The sequence below is a fragment of the Prionailurus bengalensis genome, chromosome A1 (assembly GCF_016509475.1).
Source record: "Prionailurus bengalensis isolate Pbe53 chromosome A1, Fcat_Pben_1.1_paternal_pri, whole genome shotgun sequence".
Classification (NCBI taxonomy): Eukaryota; Metazoa; Chordata; class Mammalia; order Carnivora; family Felidae; genus Prionailurus; species Prionailurus bengalensis.
The window spans coordinates 82528307-82546393 of record NC_057343.1 but is presented as its reverse complement, the minus strand read 5'-3'; the positions used below and the strand labels follow the sequence as shown (position 1 = coordinate 82546393).

The window sequence follows — 18087 nt, the reverse complement described above, 5'->3', positions numbered from 1 at the left end:
ACCGTGTGTCCCACTGAGACCTCTGGCGGGAGCGGACAGAAGCACAGAGTCCAGGCAGAGAAAGAAAGAGATGTTTTATTAGCATTTGTTACAGCAACGCGTGACGTGAAGGGTCGTCCGTGCACAGCCACCCGAGCGGCAAGCGGGTAGCGCAGAGCGTGACACCCAGTATTTACACGAGTGCAGAACAGGATCACCCCGAACCTCAAACAGAAGACTGAAAGTCACTTTACAAAAAGGTAAATAAAAATAACACCCATTTATCTATTTTAAAAAAGTGCCAGCTCTTGAGTGGCAGAGCGCGGAGAGGACAGAAGGGCCCGATGCCGCGGGGGCGCTGGTGCCCTAGTACCGAGCTGTGCGCCGCGGGGGCCGGGCCCGTCCTGGCTTCTAAAGCTTCATTTAAGCATTCCAGATTTTCACCTTTTGGAGTACTTCTGTTTCTAGATCTTCTGAAGCACAAGCCTAACAAGTAGCCAGCCCTCCTCAGCCCTAAGACCAGGGAGCACCCCACCTTGGCGAGGCTTCAACCTCAGTCAGGAACGAAGAAGCCAACAGCAGAATCTTAAAGAGCCAAGTAATAGTGGAGCCAGTGCCCATGTAGGGAAGCACTCCTCCCTCCCACCTGAAAGTTCTACTTTGGTAAATATTAACGTTTTAACCATTAGCAAAATATTTAACCCAGTTAGCAAAATTAACACCGTCATTTCAATACTCTTGTGCATAGTAAATGTTGCAAGATGAACTTCACATTGGATAAAGCAGATTTGAAAATCAGTTTGCAAGAAAGCGTGCCGCCCTCCACGCCAACCTAAGCTCAGGGGACGAGTGGAGGCCCAGAGGTGGCGGCCGGCCCGAGCTGTCGTGGCCCTGCTAGATCGTCTGGTAGCCCGCGTGGCTCCTCTTCCTGCCGATGAGGTAGGCAATGAGGACGATGAGGACCAGCCCCGCCAGGGCGCCGCCCACGGCAATGGGGATCAGCATGCTGTTCTCATCCAGCTGGCACTCCTCCACTAGGAGACACGGGGCAGGGGGCCATGCTCGTGGCCACGGTCCCCACGAGACCTCACACGGGCTTTCCCCCCCTCCCCCCAGCCTGGCTCGGTTCTAATCAATTACGGCTTGGACACAGTCAGGACCTCCGGGCCCTCCGGACACAACACCCCACCTCCTGCCTTCACGGCTCGGGAGGACAGGCGCCATCCCATGAAACAACTACCTTTGAGCAAATGGCGCCTTGGGTTCGCATCTGTGAGCTGCTGGGTCTTCCAAAGGCAAGGTGATGCGGGAAAGGGAGTTTGCTCTAAAAATCTCTGAGACTGGGAAAGGGGACCCCCACCCCCATAAACTGTCCTTGCAACCCAGAAATGATTAAATATCCAAACAGAACTGCAGTCTGCAGACCCCGTGCAGTCTCCCCCAATGCTACTCACCAGACCCAAACTTGTCACCTTGCACCTGGAAAGCCTGGACCCACACTTTGAATATATTGACAGAAAAGGCCTCCGTGACCTCCACGCGCTCCTCGGCGTTACACTTGTATGAATTCCCGATGGTGGCCTGCAGTGCCCTCAGAGAGCTGTTGTCCGCCTGGAAGGTGGGGTCTGCAAAGGCACATTGAGAGTGAGTGCTCTGGGATTCCTGCACGGGCAGGTGAGATGTGGGGGCCTTACCTCTGGCGTCAGGGACAGTCATATTCAACTGGATTCCTTGCAGGAAAAACTGGCTAGTATTTGGGTCCTTAAAGAGAAGAAAAAAATCCTTAACCACTTGCCAAACTCACATGTTTACCATCAAACCTAAAGAATCATCTGGTAGTAAATCTGACTCCTGCAGTTCTAGCTTCAGCAAGAGGCCGTGGAACACGCAGTCTGTAATAAAAGGCATCGCATAAATCCCGAGAACACAGATGCTGACTTGTCCTCCTAGACCTTTTTACACAATCAGACTCTGTTAAAATAGGGACTGAAGGAGCCATATTCTAAAAAATCAAACTTTTTCCAAACGTTGGCACTTTAGGAACGTTAATGTAAACTTTATCAGGAGAAACCAGACTGTTAATCTGCAGCATCATAAACACTGGCAGAGGGCGTTTCTATGCTTCCCAGATGGGGACAAGAAGAGAGGACCCAGGACCCAGGATGGCACCCCTGGAAGAAGGGGTGAGGGCAGTGCCCGAGGCGGAGGCTGGGCTGAGCACAGTGGGGCACGGACAGCGATGGTGGGCACGCCACAGGTGCCCCCTGACACCTGCTGCATAAAGCAAACCAACGGAGGTGTCCTTAATGAAAATGGGGGACTGAGGGTCCAAAGCACTGATGGAAGAGGCAGGTGGGGAAAACAGACTCCGTCGTCCTCACTGGGGCAAAGCTGTGGGTTCTGGCACCTTCACTGATTCTCCGTGGGGCTGGGGCATAGTGTGCGGGAGCCGATGGCGGGAAGCCATGGCCAGATGCGGGCTGTGGCGCGAGGTGGCGCGGGCACGAACCCTCACCATTCCAAACTGGAAGAGCAAGGAGTGGATGCGGCTGCTCCGGAGATCCAGGGTCACCAGCTGGGCGCCACAGCTCCCCGTGGCGCTCGTGTTGCTTGGGTCGATGCTGAACAGTCCGCTGACGGTCTGAGGAGGAAAAGCAGACATGTTACCTAAATTCCTTTTCGCACCCCATTTCGGGTCCTCCACGCTCTGGAGGCCAAAGTGACCTCAAAATGAGAACTTCAAGGCTTCTATCATTTTAACCAAAACCAGGAGGAGGAAAACACCCAAAGTGCAGACTTCTGGGTTCCAGAACCATCTTCCCTGCTCCTCCTCGTTGCTACTTTCACGAGGACATTACACTCCCACCACAAGCACCTTCCCTGTCACAGCCCACAGCCCCCATCACCAGCAGGGACAAAGGAAAAGCGTAACAATGAACACAAAAGTTGCATTGGTAAAAGTTTAAGCAGAATTTAACATTCTCTTAGGGGCCGATAAACTCGTCCAGTAGAGCAAGTCCCAATGACACGGGCCATACAGAAGACAGCAGCCTGGCTGTGTGTGCCAAGAAGCTGATTACAGGACAGGCCCCACAACCCGCTCTTTCAGATTTATGAGAGGTGTGCACATGCACCAGCGCCCTGACGCACTGAGATGGGTCCCCAGGGCCGAACCTACCGTGTTGTCCCTCTTGCTGTAGGTGACGTTCAGCTGTAGCCCCATGCTGGCCAGCAGGCAGGTCCCGTTGGCGCCGCTCACGTTATACTTGTGCACGGAGGGGGTCTCTGGCGTGGGGGATGGTGAAGGGCGGGGAGGCGGTGGCGGTGCGGTCGTCGGGAAAGGCCCATCTTGCTCACAGCGCGTCTCTGGAGGGACAAGTGGGAAAGGAGGCAAAGTCCTAGTTCCTCAGGGCCACCCACCAGAAGCTTCGGCCACCCCAGGCTCACCGTGAACCCCAGCAGTCTCTCAGCTGGCCACACCCGCAGAACGGGATCTCTCGGCCTGTCCGAGGACAGTGCATGTCAGCCCCCCTCCGGAACTATGGGGCAGCGGCCTGCTGTCCCACAGGGCCATCCCCACTCCTGCCACCATACCGCGGCTCTGCCTGGAGTGTCCTCCAGCTCAGCCTCCAGGCAATGCCGCCTCACAGAGCTGTCCCCTTCTGCAGGACAAACCTTTCTACTGAAGTAAACACAACCTGAACCCCATCACCTGCTGCTGGGACAGTCAGCTACACACCACTTCAAACGGCAACAATTCAAGACCCTCTGTGAGGCTGCACACTAGGCATGGTGCTGGAGGTCCCACAGATGCAGGCGGGACACACACACACACACACACACGCACGCACGCACGCACACACCAGGACAAAGCTAGTGCCATCAGCAAGGTGCTCGTGGGAGAGAAGCCCAGGAGGCCTTTACAGGGATGAGTGTCAGGGGGCAGTCCCTGCAGGACAAGACTGGAGCTGAGACCAGCCAGGTCCAGTGAGCCAGCTGCTCTGAGCTATTCAGAGCAAGGGGGGTGGTACAGGCACCTGCACCCTCCTGGAGACAGAAGGCCCAGGAAGTGTGAGTGAAAATTCCTAAGAAAGGGATGACAATCCAGGAGTGAGGGAAGTTGGGGCAGGACAGGCCTTGCAGGAGGACATAGTGGGGCGGGGGGGGGGGGGGGGGAGAGGGCACATGGGGGGAGCACAGGAGGGTAGGGGGAGTGAAGGGGGGCACACAGGAGGGGGGAGGGGAGAGGGCACACAGTGCCCCCAGAGGACATGCCCAGGAGTTTAAGTGTCTCTGTCTCTCAGAACTTGACCTACTATGATTGCTTAGAACAAAAATTTACATTCAAAATCAAGGCAGACTGAACCAAGAGAGAGAAATGAACACTCCCTCAGATGCATACAGAACACACACCTGCCTCCCACGTAACATCCTAAAACACCCAGACCCACAGCACCTCCAGGAGACCATCATCCCCAAGTTAAGCCCTCTGTCTTACTGCCCTGTTTCTTTGGATGATCAGCATTCACACGATTTCTGTCCAACTCCCACCTCTCCCCACTTCAGCTAGCCTGGGCCGTGGGAGCTGGCCCACCATAACCAGTGCCGTGGATGTGGAGCCCACGGGGAAGCTGCCGGAACTTGCTCCACTTTAAAAGGAAACTTTGCCACCATTTCCTCCTGGCGGGGGGGGGGGGGCAGGGGAGAGATGGGAAAGGTCACCCTGCAGGGCTGTGACATGGAAGTGATGCCACACCTCTGGGAAGTTCACTCACCCAGTGTGCCTTCACACAGGGCAATCACACACAGTCAAATGCTTTTCTAGACAAAAGGTAAAGATGGAAAAAAGGCACGATAGTGTGGGTGTGCCTCTGGGCTCTTGGTGGAGGGACAGCTGCCTGAGAGGTCCCCACCCAGGGTGTGCTGGCCACACTACCCGCCTCCTCCCTGGGGCTGCAGGCTGACACCACAGCCACACCTTTAAGAACAGCCTCACCACTGCTTTCCAAGCTGTTACAGAACAGGACCTCATTAAATGTGCAAAACCACATCAACACAAGGTGGCTTCCAAATCCCAGCCTAGATGGGCACGCGGCACGCATGGGGAGAGTGACGAGCACCTGCACACACGACCTGCTGTTCTCATAAGGCAGGCTGCAAAGTGTCCACCTGGGAGCACAAATGGCACAGTCAAGTGTAAGGACGAGTGCCCGCCCCTTCCCTCCCTTCCCAAATGCAGACGGAGAGCCCCACCCTGCGCAACCTGTCCTCCAGGCAGACGCTGCAGCGAGGAAAGCACATGGAGGATGCACTCAAGTGTGCTCAGTGCGACCCGTGTGTAATCCGCCCTGGGAAGTCCGGGGACCCCAGGAGAGTGCAGGCTGCGTGTCCCGCCAAGGCTCCCCTCCTCAGGATTTTCAGAAGCTTCTGGAGGCCCCCAAAGGATCTGCCAGCGACCAGCCTGAGGAGCCTGCATGCTACAGTTACAAGGAGTCTCCAACGGAGTGCGAGGAGAGTGGCATTAGCACTCCTTTACTTTACTCCTTTCCTTTACTTGAAGCTACCCTGGCCGTTGTTCCTAAGGGAGAAATGTTGCCAAACTGGGTGGAAAGCAAGCTTGGGACCAGCCATACTAAAAAGTTCCTATTTTGAACTTCTAACGGTCACAGAGGCAGCCACAAGTGCCCACACATCAAATCTTGAAGGCACAAAGACGAATAAATACGAATCCTCTGCCAAGCCATCAAAGTCAGGTGTCTGCGTGGGCCAAGGGCTGGAAATCCAATTCCCGGGGACACAGCGTGGACATGCTCACCGGCTCCACCTCAGCCTCCGGGGACGGCTGTGCCCAGCCCGCTCCACAGAGATGACCACGTGCCCCTCACAGACCTTGGGGAGAGGCTGTCCTCAGAACCTGCCTTCGTCAACCAAACGGGAAGCCAACTCCAGCAGCCTGGCCTTGTGCTTTCTCAGAAGCTCTGATGTGTCAGTACCTGGTGTTTCTCAGGGTAGTGCACGGGTAGGGGCATGGGGAACCAAGGCCCCACGACAGCACATAAGAGCGAGGCCACAGAAGCCTGCGCCAACTCCCGCAGCTCATTCTGACTTTCCAGGGGCATTTGTGGCCAAAAATTTACCTATTTCTGAAACTGTGTTTATTTAACAGTTCTTTATTGTCAATCCACGACTAGAACAGACTACAAGAATATAAAATATACTTAATGTATTTGATTTGACAGGGAACCTTTTCTCTGAAGCTTTCAATTTAAGTGACCCAGAAAAAAAAAAAAAAGTACCTAAGAACCAGAGGAATGAAATTAGCACAAAAGGAGATTAAAAAAAAAAAAATGGCTCAATTTTAACAGAAACCAAGTATTTTAAATGTGAATGATGCTGCCATGTAGCATGTGTGCTCAGTTACAACACATCTCCTGCTTGGAGGGGGATACACTGGTCCCTCTGATTGCAAACCGCGTCAGAAACAGCACAACAGACAAAAGTGGATGTAGCAAGCCGCTGGCAGGCCGGGGGGCTCTCTACAGACCAGACCCCAAGATCACAGCTGGTTGAGTCAAAGTGCACAGCTGGGCTTCGAGCACAGCTCAGGTCACATCAGCAACTCCAGCTGACCCTTCAACAACGCTGACCCCCATGGATGAAAATCCATGTTAACTTTGGACTCCCCCAAAGCCTTAATTATTAAAACTCCACTGCTGACCAGAAGCCTTAGCAGTTAACACAGTCTATTAACACATATCATGTATTCTTACAGTGAAGGCAGAAAAAAACAATCACAAGAAGACATTTACAGTTTTGTACTGCGTTTACTGGAAACATCCATGTGTGAGTGGACCCACACAGCTCACACTGGTGCTGTTCAGGGTCTGCTGAAGTATTTCTGGGGACAGCTCGGCTCCTGCCCACAGAGCGAAAGCCCATTCTGGAGCCCCTCCCTGCCCACGTGGTTGCTCTGAGAACTCCCCCAATCACTGGGCCTGGACCTAGGCCACTGGAGGACCACATCCCACGAAATAAGAAGTCACAGGGGTTGGGTGGGTGGTGTGTACACGTTTGTGGCAGGGTAGAGGGAGTGGGGAGCAGTCCCTGGAGCTTGGGGCATGGATTTGTTTTTTGCAGACTTCATTTCTTATCACTCCAAGTAAAGACTGATCAGAGGAATTACAGACGATGTTACCTGATAGTGACAGGAGCCCAAAAGCCCTATGAGGACCCCTTCCTGTCCAGGGAACACTACGCAGACATGCCGTGACCTCACCACACCCTCCAGCCTGCCACAGAGATGTGCCAACTTGTACACGATATTCTGTGTAACTCCAGGACACCTCTTATCCCTCCTCTTCCCAGCAGATTTCCTGAGAGCGCCCTAGTGTCTTTAAAAAGCAGCAAGATGGGGCGCCTGGGTGGCGCAGTCGGTTAAGCGTCCGACTTCAGCCAGGTCACGATCTCGCGGTCCGTGAGTTCGAGCCCCGCGTCAGGCTCTGGGCTGATGGCTCGGAGCCTGGAGCCTGTTTCCGATTCTGTGTCTCCCTCTCTCTCTGCCCCTCCCCCATTCATGCTCTGTCTCTCTCTGTCCCAAAAATAAATAAAAAACGTTGAATAAAAAGCAGCAAGATTCCTTTCCAAAGCACAGACGTATCCGTAGAGGCAGATTTAACATAACATGAAAGCAAGCTTTGGTGAGAGGGACAACCACGAATACAAGAGGAGATGGGGACTGAGGGTGAGCTTAGTGACCAAGCTTCGGACCAACAACTCACAGGACACAACGGGTGACTGCCCATAGCAGGCTCAGAGTGACCCACCACCAGGGCAGAAGGCCAAGCCCCCAGGTGACTGTGTAGGGGCTGGGGCGGGAGCCTCTGAGGATGGGGGTCGGTGGCTGGGTCTCAGGTGTAGGGACCGCTTCACTGAATGCATCTTTCCCCCGTGGAGTCACACACAGACATTCCTCCACTAGGAAAGCAACGCGTGGGGAGCTGATGGTGAGGGGCTGTGTGCGCGTGGGGACGGGGGTTGGGGAACTCCGTGAACCTAAACCTCTTCCAAAAGATAAACACTATTTTAAAAAAGTGATAAACCTTAAAAAAGATTAGCATTTCCGTATTGTCACAATCTGATCTTAGGCCAGAAGCTGGAGCCTTGTTCTGGGCACCACACCGCTCAGAGAAGTCAGACAGGACAGGCCCAACTCTGTGCTCAGAAGCTTTCCAAGCAGAAGAAAACAAGTCATGAAAGTGAGGAGCTATCCTCTACAGCCACCCTGAGGCCCAGATGGTAGTGAGGTCACTGCACTATCATTTCCCAATGCCTCTGACAGTTTTTGCTCTTCCCTTCTGCTCGAGGCCAGAGGGAGAAGACTGAGGTGTTCTGCTGGGGACGAAACCCAGCTGCTTGGAGACTCATACCTGTGAGCGTCAGCTGCTGAAGCACTTAGCGTGGCTGTAACTTCCCCACCCCCCGCAGTCCCTCCCCCACTCGGGGAGGTGGGTGCTAGCGTGCACACCTGGGCCTGTGCACGTGTGCGTGTGCACACACACATAGCTCGCCACACAAGGGGGGTACTAGAGAGGGCTGGTCCCGCCGGTCTCCTCCAGAGCTGCTCCAGCTCACACAGACCTGCCTTTGTGCCCTGTGTATTACTGCTGGTTGTGTCTTCCCAGTTACAGACAGCAAACGTTCTAGACTTTGTGGCTGTCTGGTGTCTGCACACCCGGCTGTGCCAGTGTGAGTGCAAAAGCAGCCATAGAAACAGGTATACGAATAAATGAGGCTATGTTCCAAGGAAACTTTAGTTATGGACACTGAAGCTTGACTTTCATGTAATTTTCATGTGTTGTGAAATGTTCGACTCCTTTTAACCTTAAACTGATAAGCACAGAAAAACCACGTTTAGCTTCCTGGCTATACAGAAGCGGAGGTGGGCTGCACAGGGCCTTGCGGAGGGCATGAATGCCTCTCAGGAGGGCTGTACCCAACCGCACAGGGGCCCGGCCGGCCCATTGGGCCCATCAGCACCAGTAACTCAGTGCAAATCAGCCACGCAACCAGCAGTCACCTGAGTGTTCCAGCCACACTGCTGGGGCCGCTGAAATTGAAGGCTCACAAAAGCACGGCTAAACACCGAAAAGGACAGGCAAGTTCTCTAAGACAACCAAGCCCCTCACCCTTTTGGAAAATAACAGTGATCTGTGAGCTGACTGGCAGGACTGGGGAAGAGAACTTTCTTTAGTCCTAGTTGAACGATAACACTCCTCAGTATTTACTCTCAGCCAGGCACTGACATAAACACCACGTATAAATTTCCTTTTTAACTCTAAGAACCTCCTAAAACAGACTATTATTTTTACTCTACAAGGGGAGGAGACAAGAGACTACCTTACCCAAGACCACAGAGCTAGGAGGGGTCTGGAGCCCTGTCTGTCGGACCCCAGAGCCCACCAGTGGAGCTGAGCTGGCAGGTGCCTCCCTGAGGAGTCATGACCACCCCCCCCCCCAGCCAACCTGCCCAGAAAGGCATTCAGGTCCTTCTGCCATCCACCCCCGGGCCCGTCAAGCTGGACAGAGATAAGCCTAGGTCTTGGTGAAAAGACAGCTGGCTTGAACTGGAAGATTCTGTGACCCTGACCTCATTAGCTTCCCAACAAAGGAAGACACAGAGTTTCAACTGCTTTTTCCTTTTACCCTTTTAAAATCAGTGTTTGTCCTACCTTACCTAAAGAGATCACCTCCTTTCAAGAGAAAAACATGTTTGGTGGGAGTTCAAAGGTGTGAGTTGCACACAGTCCCCCACCGCACAAATGCTTACTCACACACATCTTCCTCAGGCACAGGCTCACAGCCACGCTTGCACGCACTGAGCTGGGCCTGGGCACCAGGGCCACAGGCAGTGTCCTACCTTCCTTGCTAAAGCTACTGCTGGCAAGGTACGCCTGAATGGTGGCATCATGGAGCGTGACAGTGACGTTGTGCATGTGGATCTGGTTGTTGCTCACACATCTGTATTTTTTATTTATGTCTGCCCTGATGTCAGTGGCAGACTCCACAGTCTTGATTTCTGTATTTAAAAAAAATAATAATAATAATCAATTTTTAACTATGTGAAGTACTTAGTTAAAATTTTAGGCCCTCTCCAACCCGATTTTCTTAACTTTGTAACTGTCGGTTTGGGTTCTTACCCTTGGAGCTTGCGTTGGGGAAAACCTGTGTGTCAGACAAGTTATAAATAAAACCCATCAGCTGAACACTGTAACGGGTTGCATTTCTTGTGAAATTGAGGGTCAGTCTATGTCCTCTTCCAAAAGCAATCACGAGACTGGGGGCAGACGCGTTCTCTTTACCACAGGAGCTGCTGCTGTTTAACACTGCTGCATCAGGTGGTAGGTCGAAGGTCACATTCTAGAACAAAGGACACACACCCAGTCAGAACGCAAGCCACTAAAGCGATTCAGATGCACCAAGGAAGACCTTCAGGAAGAGGGACATCAGCCCCCCACCTCAGAGGCTGCAGTGAGCACATTCACCTCCGACATCGATAAATACATTAGTAAAGTCAGGATTATGTGTCAGTACAGACTGAGAAATAATTCAAGTGTAAGACAAAGCAGACAATTAACATAATTTTAATTTGTAGCATTTTTAAACTAAAGTGATCTTGGTTAACTGAAATAATTCATATTGGCCTTCAAGTGAGCTATGTATTTATATTTGAGAAAACCATCACTACTCGTGTGCTATAAAAATGTTTAAAGAGTAGGTCTCTTCATGGGACCCACGGTAGCTACATGTGTAGTCAGCATAAGGAACAAACTTGTCAAATCCTAAATTGCACACCTGAAGCTAATGTAACATCGGGTGTCGACTGCACTTAAAGTCTCTTTAAACACAGAAAAAGATGTTTCCTGCAGAACTGTTTGAATTTACCATTACAGACAAAACTACAGAACCACCGGGTGACCCCGGAAACGAGCAGGACCGGCTAAGTGAGCCACGAATAAGCTGCTCCTGAGACGACAGAACTCTGCGAGGTGACAGAGACCAACACGGTGGAGAAGAGTAAGGCACATAACAGCACATGGGCAATCACATCTGTGTAACATAATATATGTCCAAATGATATTTTAAAAATCCAAACACAAAACAAGTAATGTAGCAAGGACAACAAAAGTGTTTGGACGAGTCTCTGTAACTTGAGACACTCCTGCGGGACGGAGCCTGCCCGTTTCTCTCTGGTCTGGAATGTGACCATGTTTACGTGGAGGCCAGATGGGGCCTGAGCACCTGGCACAAAGTCCAGGGGCCCCACCACTGCCCTGTGAGGTGGGCAAGGAAAAATGGGGGTTTCAACAAAGAACTAAAAACAAAATTTGGTTTAGAGATACATACAGGAGTAAATGTGAAAAAGAAGCATGATGTCCACTAGTGGGTAACTGACAAAGAAATACAGATGCAGCTTACTTGTTAGGAATCTAATAAATTAAAAAAAACCCTTTCATCCCGTAGAAGTGCAAGTTATTTTAAGAAAACAATGAGGGGCATTTTGGACAAGTACAGCCTGCAGCATTGCTCAGCTGTTTATATGCAATTCCTGGAGCCTAGTGGTTTATCCAAAGCAAATTCAACACATCAGGAAAAGTGTACTCACACCGCTGTGCCCTGAGCACGAAAGTACATCAGAAAACAGAAAACAGGAGAGGCTCCAACACATGAGGCTGATCGACATAAGAGAACACTGCACTGTGATCACAAAAAGTAATCGTGAGGAAAACAGGGATTACACTCATATAAAACCGTTAAAGCAGGGGGCGCCTGGGTGGCTCAGTCGGTTGAGCGTCTGACTTCGGCTCAGGTCATGATCTCACAGTCTGTGGGTTCGAGCTCCGCACTGGGCTCTGTGCTGACAGCCTGGAACCTGCTTTGGATCCTGTCCTGCTGTCTGCCCCTCCCCTGCTTGCATGCCCCCTCCCCTCTCTCTCCCCCAAATAAATAAACATTAAAAAAAATTCATAGAACAGCAAGAGCAGGGCATAAAATGGTTTACATATCTGACTGCACCTTCAGTATATACAGTAGCATAGGCTACTGATGAGCGGAGGAGGATACTACTACGGCACAGGGGAACTGTGCTACGGTGAGGTCATTTCTCATACATTTATTTGAAACGATAATAACAAACATCTTCACACACACCACACCCTGCATGAAGGACCCTGGTGCTTCCTACCGTAGGACCGTTCCTGGTATCATAGCTGGTCACGAAGGCAGCAGAGAAGTTGGCCATGATGCAAGCCGTCCCATTGCCGTCCGTCACCACAAACGTGGCCGCCGTGCCATGTAGGAGGCCTGCTAACTCCAGGAAAGACAGAAATATCCAAACAAGGTTTTGAAAATACAACTGGGCGCTTCTGTGGTCTCTAGCTGTGGCAATAATGGACTTTATTAGGAAATACTACTGTGCTGCTTACAAGATTGAGATGTGGGTTACCGAGGCTGGGTTCAGTTGGGCTGTCTTTCCTGTCCCTCCTAGATAGGCTCCTGGAAATGTTAACTCTAAACCCACTAGTTAGTCTGCCCACCTGACCAACAGCTCTTTAATGCCTGATGTCAGGGTACTGACAGGGAGGTCACATGTCAATTTCCGGGTCAACCTAGGCACATGCTGCTCTGCACTCAGTCCTCAGAGGGTCTCTGGAAGATGTACCAGGGTCCCGGAGGCACAACTCAACCTGAATACCGATCTTCCGCAGAAGCCCATGGGAGAACTGGGGAATCTTTTGCTGTGGTCCTAAACTATTTAAAGTTAGATCTCTTGTTACTTCTCATGGACCGCTGGTGTGGCAAGAAAAGCCACAGACTCACAGATCCAAGTCCTTCGCCAAGTTTCAGAAACATCCTTAAAAACCAGTGATTCAACTGAACCTAGACTTGGCTGCACGTCAGGCCATCAGTCAACTCATCTAGGCAGGGCTGCCACATCCCTGAAGGAAGGGACAGAATGAAGCTCTCATGGGTCCCTCCAGCTCAACAGTGATGGTGACTAGCGATTTCCTCTTCAAATTCTCAGGGCCAGAGCCATCTCTGGCTTCTTGATGTCCTATAGCTCTGATGGGTTTAGCAGCGAATATCATCTGACCACTGTGGTAGAGCAGTAGGTAATTTTCCCAAGCCACATGTTAGTACACTGTTCTTGCAACAAAAATGGGTGTTTCCACTAGTTCTGAAACCAAGAACTAGTCTGCCAGCACTGGGTGCCGTGGGGGTCAGAAGTGACGTGCCCTCCCTCCAGTGACATTCCTGCCAGTCCCTGCACACCTTTTCCCGACACTCCAACCACTCCAGGCATACATGTGACACAGGCACATTTTGAAGACACTCAGTACACACTCGATTAACTTTTCATTCTAAAATCCCTGCCCCCCCAAAAACAAATGACCCTAACAAACCCAGTTTATTACACTCTTGCGGCTTTCACAAAATAAAATCTTTAAAGCCAACTACTATTCAAGCATAAAGCAAAAAGTAGCCAGAAACCCCACATACCTTCCCGTATTCTTCTGGTACGGGAAACACCAAAATCTAGGTTCACAGAGAAGCTGCTGCAGGAAAAAGCAGCAACCTATGGCAAACAAGAAACCTGTGCAGTTTTTGTCTGTTTTGCGAATTCTTAACCTATGCCCCTGAAAACTCAGGTTACACTAAAGGCAACTCCGATAAATGAATTTCCATTGTAAAACCTAGAGAAAATTCCACAGCTTGTTTTTAACTCAGTAAAGGATTTTAAAAACAGAGAAATCATCCCCGTGCCTTTGGAGAGGGATGGGTTAAGGGCACCAGCGGTCCAGAGAGGCCAGCAAGGTGGAAGCAGGCTCGGCGGGCAGAAGCAAGTGTGTGAGGGACGCTGACCCGGACCACGAGCGTACGGCTGCTACCCGTCCCCACCCCCCCACCCTGCCGCCAGGGCTCTCTCAGGCCTGAGATGCCCTCACATGGCCGTGGTTCTGGCCTGGCTGCTGGAGTTACTGTGTGACCACGCATGCCACAGACAGGGCAGGTGGCTGCCTCTCACAGGAGCACACACACAGCAGTTCTAACCAAGCTGCCTTCCCAGAAGTTAGTTCCTTAAGTCATTAACACCCTTTTACTGACTCCAAGCACTTCATTGGGAACTATTTCACGTTAAATAACTTTTCAGTCACAGAACGTTTTCACTTAGTAAATATGCTGAGGGTATGAGCTTTCAAAGTAAAACAAGTATTACAACAGCAAATTTAAAGTAAGTTTTACCAACACTAGATATCCACAATTATTCTGGAGGGGCCAGAAACTTTCAATTACTAAAACAAGAAACTTATCCCCAGAAGCCAAATTTTAGTCCGGAGAAAAATGTCTCTGGGAGCATCAGATCGCACACTTACAAGAGAAACTTATGCATGCTGTCAGAAGCTGTCTGTGGCCCTCTAACAAGCTTGCTCCCTGGCCTGTGGCGGTCCATCCAGCACACAGGTGGGGACTCCACCATTTCTCCGGGGACCACATAAATGAGTAACTTCAGCCTATTCCTTCAAGGTACCCTCACCGGTAGGAATCCCCTTCTGACACAAGTACAGCTGTGGGAAGCGAGTCTGGTTCTGTTGCAGACTCCGCCACTCACTAGCTGTGTGACCTGGGGCCGGCAGCAGTCGCTGCCCTCGGTTTATGCGCCCACGGACCAGAACAAGCGTGCTGACCCCTCGGGGTCATGGGAGTATCAAAGGAGCCAGTGCACAGCAGCACACAGTACAGGGCAATAGCAATGGCTTTAATGCTCACTGACAGTATTTAAACAGAGCCATACAGACCTCACCCATCGAGTTCATCACTAAACCCTCAGAACCTGATGGAAAATGCCAAATAAGTTATGTCACTTAACAAGCACTTGTTATGCACGTGTTACGTGCCAGGACCTGCGCCAAGCACTTTGCAGCTGATTCAACTATCGTGGCAACCTTAACAGGTAAACGCTACTGCGATTCCCTTTCACAGCTGTGGAGACTAAGGGACAGGGACCTAACTTGCTTAAGGTCACACAGCTAGGGAGTGCTGAGCAATCGGGAACTGAGTGCCAAAACTTGCTGAGTGAGTGGATACGTTTCAAATGACAAAATGCTCATTTTTGAAATAAAAGAAGCTGCCATCCAAAGGAACAAGTGAATACATTTCTTCGTTAAACTTTTTAGAAGAAATACTTCCTAGTTTGTCATTACTTGATTCTTTTAAATCCAGTATTTTTCTTTTTAATCAGTGACACATAACCACCTATGACTAAAGGAAGTACGTCCTTTAGTGGGAAGGAAGGTTCCTTCCCACACTCCGAATCACAGCCTGGAGGGACAGGCCATGAGCACAGACACTTCTAAAGCGTGGACATGGACGTGTGGTTAGGGACCAGCGCTACAGAACAGAGTCTAGGTAAGTGCCGAGCACTTACTACGTGTGAGGCCCAAGGTGGAAACATCATCACAGCACGACTGGAATGACGTTCCAGTGAAAGCTCACGCCATGCATGCGTGTAGTCACGTCCCGCAGATGCAGAGAGAAGGGAGGACAGACACTGCCTGGGACGTGTCTAACAAAAGAAGTTCAAAATCACAGGCCTCGAACATTTTGGTCTCAAACACCATTAAGAATTTGGTCACCAACCCGAGTAGCTAACAAACTTCCACAATCAACAGTCATGTTAACTAGAGTAAGGGGAAGGAAGTCATCTAGTTGACACCAGTGGTTTAAAGAGTCCTATTACGCAATTACACTTCATCTCAAGTGTCAGACGGTTTCAGTTCACCCTGGTCTATGCTTTCTACCAAGTATTCAAACACAAAAGCAGCTTTAAGAAATGTCTAATTATTAATGAAGGAGGATTTAGTAATTTTGAAGTTTGAAATATGCTTTCAGAAAAGATGCTTTTTGGTAAAATTATACATCAAAATAAGCATCGTTTTAAAAAGACCTAAATCCAAATTAATACGCCTTTCCTAAAAGTTGGATTTTAACTGAACATAAAACTTAGAAAGATACAGTGGAATAGGGATTAGAAAGTTAACGACTCGTACCATACACCCAGCTACCGCCCCGCAGGGAACTAAAGAGGTTTCTCTTCCCTTTGAGGGCGAGCTCTTCTAATACAGAACACGCTGCCGCCGACACCACCAAACCTGTTCCACCAACTCCTCTTGTAGCTACACTGCCAGGGAGGGCAGTTGTACCGAGGGAGTAAGGTCACCCCTGGTGGCTATTCACGCAACTCAGAGAACTCACTTTACACAACAGGCAAACAGGTGACACCCAAATCCACCCATTCACAGGCGCACAATTTACAGTAGAAAAAGACCTATTTCCAGAACCCACGGGCAGGTGTGTACTGTAACGTGCATCCACATCGTGTGAGCTCGCGTGAGCTCCGGGAATTGTCTTCCGGATATTTCAAACTCTGCCTTTCGGATGATCTTCCCGTGTGAACTGGGAGCGGGGTGAAAGGGTGTGGCACCGCAGACAGGTTCACCAAGGGCATCTGCGCAGATTTAGGAGACGGCGCACATTCCTCTTTCTCATGAGACCAGAAAACGAGAACAAAACTCAGTCAATCGCACACCGAGCGCCCGCCGACCGCTCTGAGATCCGCACTGATGGGGTCCCGCGCTTTGACTCGGGAACGGAGGCAGCGCTCCTGACGACCGAGCACTCGCTAGAAAACAATACTGCCATTGTGCGGCCGCGGCTTGGGGCCGCCGACCTCGCACTGTACCCGCTGCGGGCGCTCCCAAATGTCACCCGAACCTGAAGTTCACAGCAAAGCAGCGCAGGGGACAGCACTCGCAGCTGTCCCAGAAGGGCAAAGTTAAAGCACAAAAGACATATTCTGAGCGTCCGGACCAACATGTCGCCCTCCTCCCTCCTCGGTAGGAGCCGTATCCCCCGGGGGGCGGGGGACAGAAGGACCACGCAGGTACCGCCGCCTCGGGCTGCACAGCTTCACTCGGTCTTCCGTGGCTAAACCACAGCCGTCCCGAAACCCACAAGCCACTTAGTTCCACCCTAACACCCGGAGAACGAGCTCGGTGGCCCTCAGCTGACATCTCGACCCAACTCCTCAGGCAGCGGCCAGAGGGCTCCAGGCCGGCCCCCAAGTGCCGACCTCCGCCGGGGCGGGGACGACTCGCGGGCCCGCTACCCCCCCAACCGGCTCCGCCCCGCATCGTCCGCGGCCGCCGGGTACCCCCGCCCCGAGTCCCCGGGGACCCCAACCCACGGCCCCCCTCCCTGCCCCGGCGTCCCCGGCCCCTCACCGAGCAGCAGCAGGAACAGAGGCCGCCGCCGGGCGCCGCCGAGGGCCGCCATGGGCGCGAGGGCTGCCGAGGCCGGAGCCGAGCGGGTCGAGGGCGGTTGGGCCGCGGGCGGGCCGGGGGCCGGCGTGAGGGCGGGGGAGGGTCCCGGGGTCCAGAAGCCCGGCCGCTGCGGCGCCCGCGGCAGGTAGGAGACCCTTCGGCCGGCGGCGCCCGTCACGTGAGGCCGCGCCGCGCCCGCACCGTCACGTGACCCCCGCGGGTCTCGCGACAGCGAGAGGGCACGGCGTCTTCCCCTGGGTTGGAACCGGCCTCGCACGTGACCTGTGGTCACGTGACCGTGGCGCCACGTGACGCGCACCCCGGCCTCTGGGCCACTTGGAGCCGAAAGTGCGCGCCGCGAGCGCGTGCGGAGGCAGCTCCCCGACTCCGCCGCCGGCGAGGCGTCCGCCGAGGGAGACGACGACGGTCACCCCGGAGAAGGGCGGCTTTCTGCCGAGGCGCGCGACCCGAGACGCCCCGGGCCCCAGGGACGCAGGGAGGCCCGCGCTGGCTGCGGGTTTCCTCAAGGGCCGCAGTGCTAACGTGCTCCTCTCTCGTGGCGTGGGGCACTCTGGCCGCGGGGCTCCTCTGGTCGACTGACGCTTGAGGAGGCTGAAGTGGGGGGACAAGGGTGGGGAGGGGTGGAACACATGTACCGAATGTCACAGCTCACGTTTGAAACAAACCAAAACCCGTTTTTGTAAACAACTCAGAGTGCGGAACATAGGGC

General features: G+C 52.4%; 1 protein-coding gene across 1 annotated transcript; it reads right to left on the bottom strand.

Moving 5' to 3' along the window:
- Positions 1–57: 57 nt before the first annotated feature.
- Positions 58–17652, bottom strand: LAMP1 (lysosomal associated membrane protein 1). The gene is made up of 9 exons (XM_043583306.1): positions 17319–17652; positions 12221–12342; positions 10176–10395; positions 9896–10054; positions 3158–3345; positions 2495–2620; positions 1674–1740; positions 1434–1604; positions 58–1013 (listed from the first exon to the last, which is right to left on the bottom strand). Exons 1-9 carry the CDS (start codon positions 17368–17370, stop codon positions 874–876), a joined length of 1245 nt encoding a protein of 414 aa, XP_043439241.1. The 5' UTR covers positions 17371–17652; the 3' UTR covers positions 58–873.
- Positions 17653–18087: the final 435 nt, after the last annotated feature.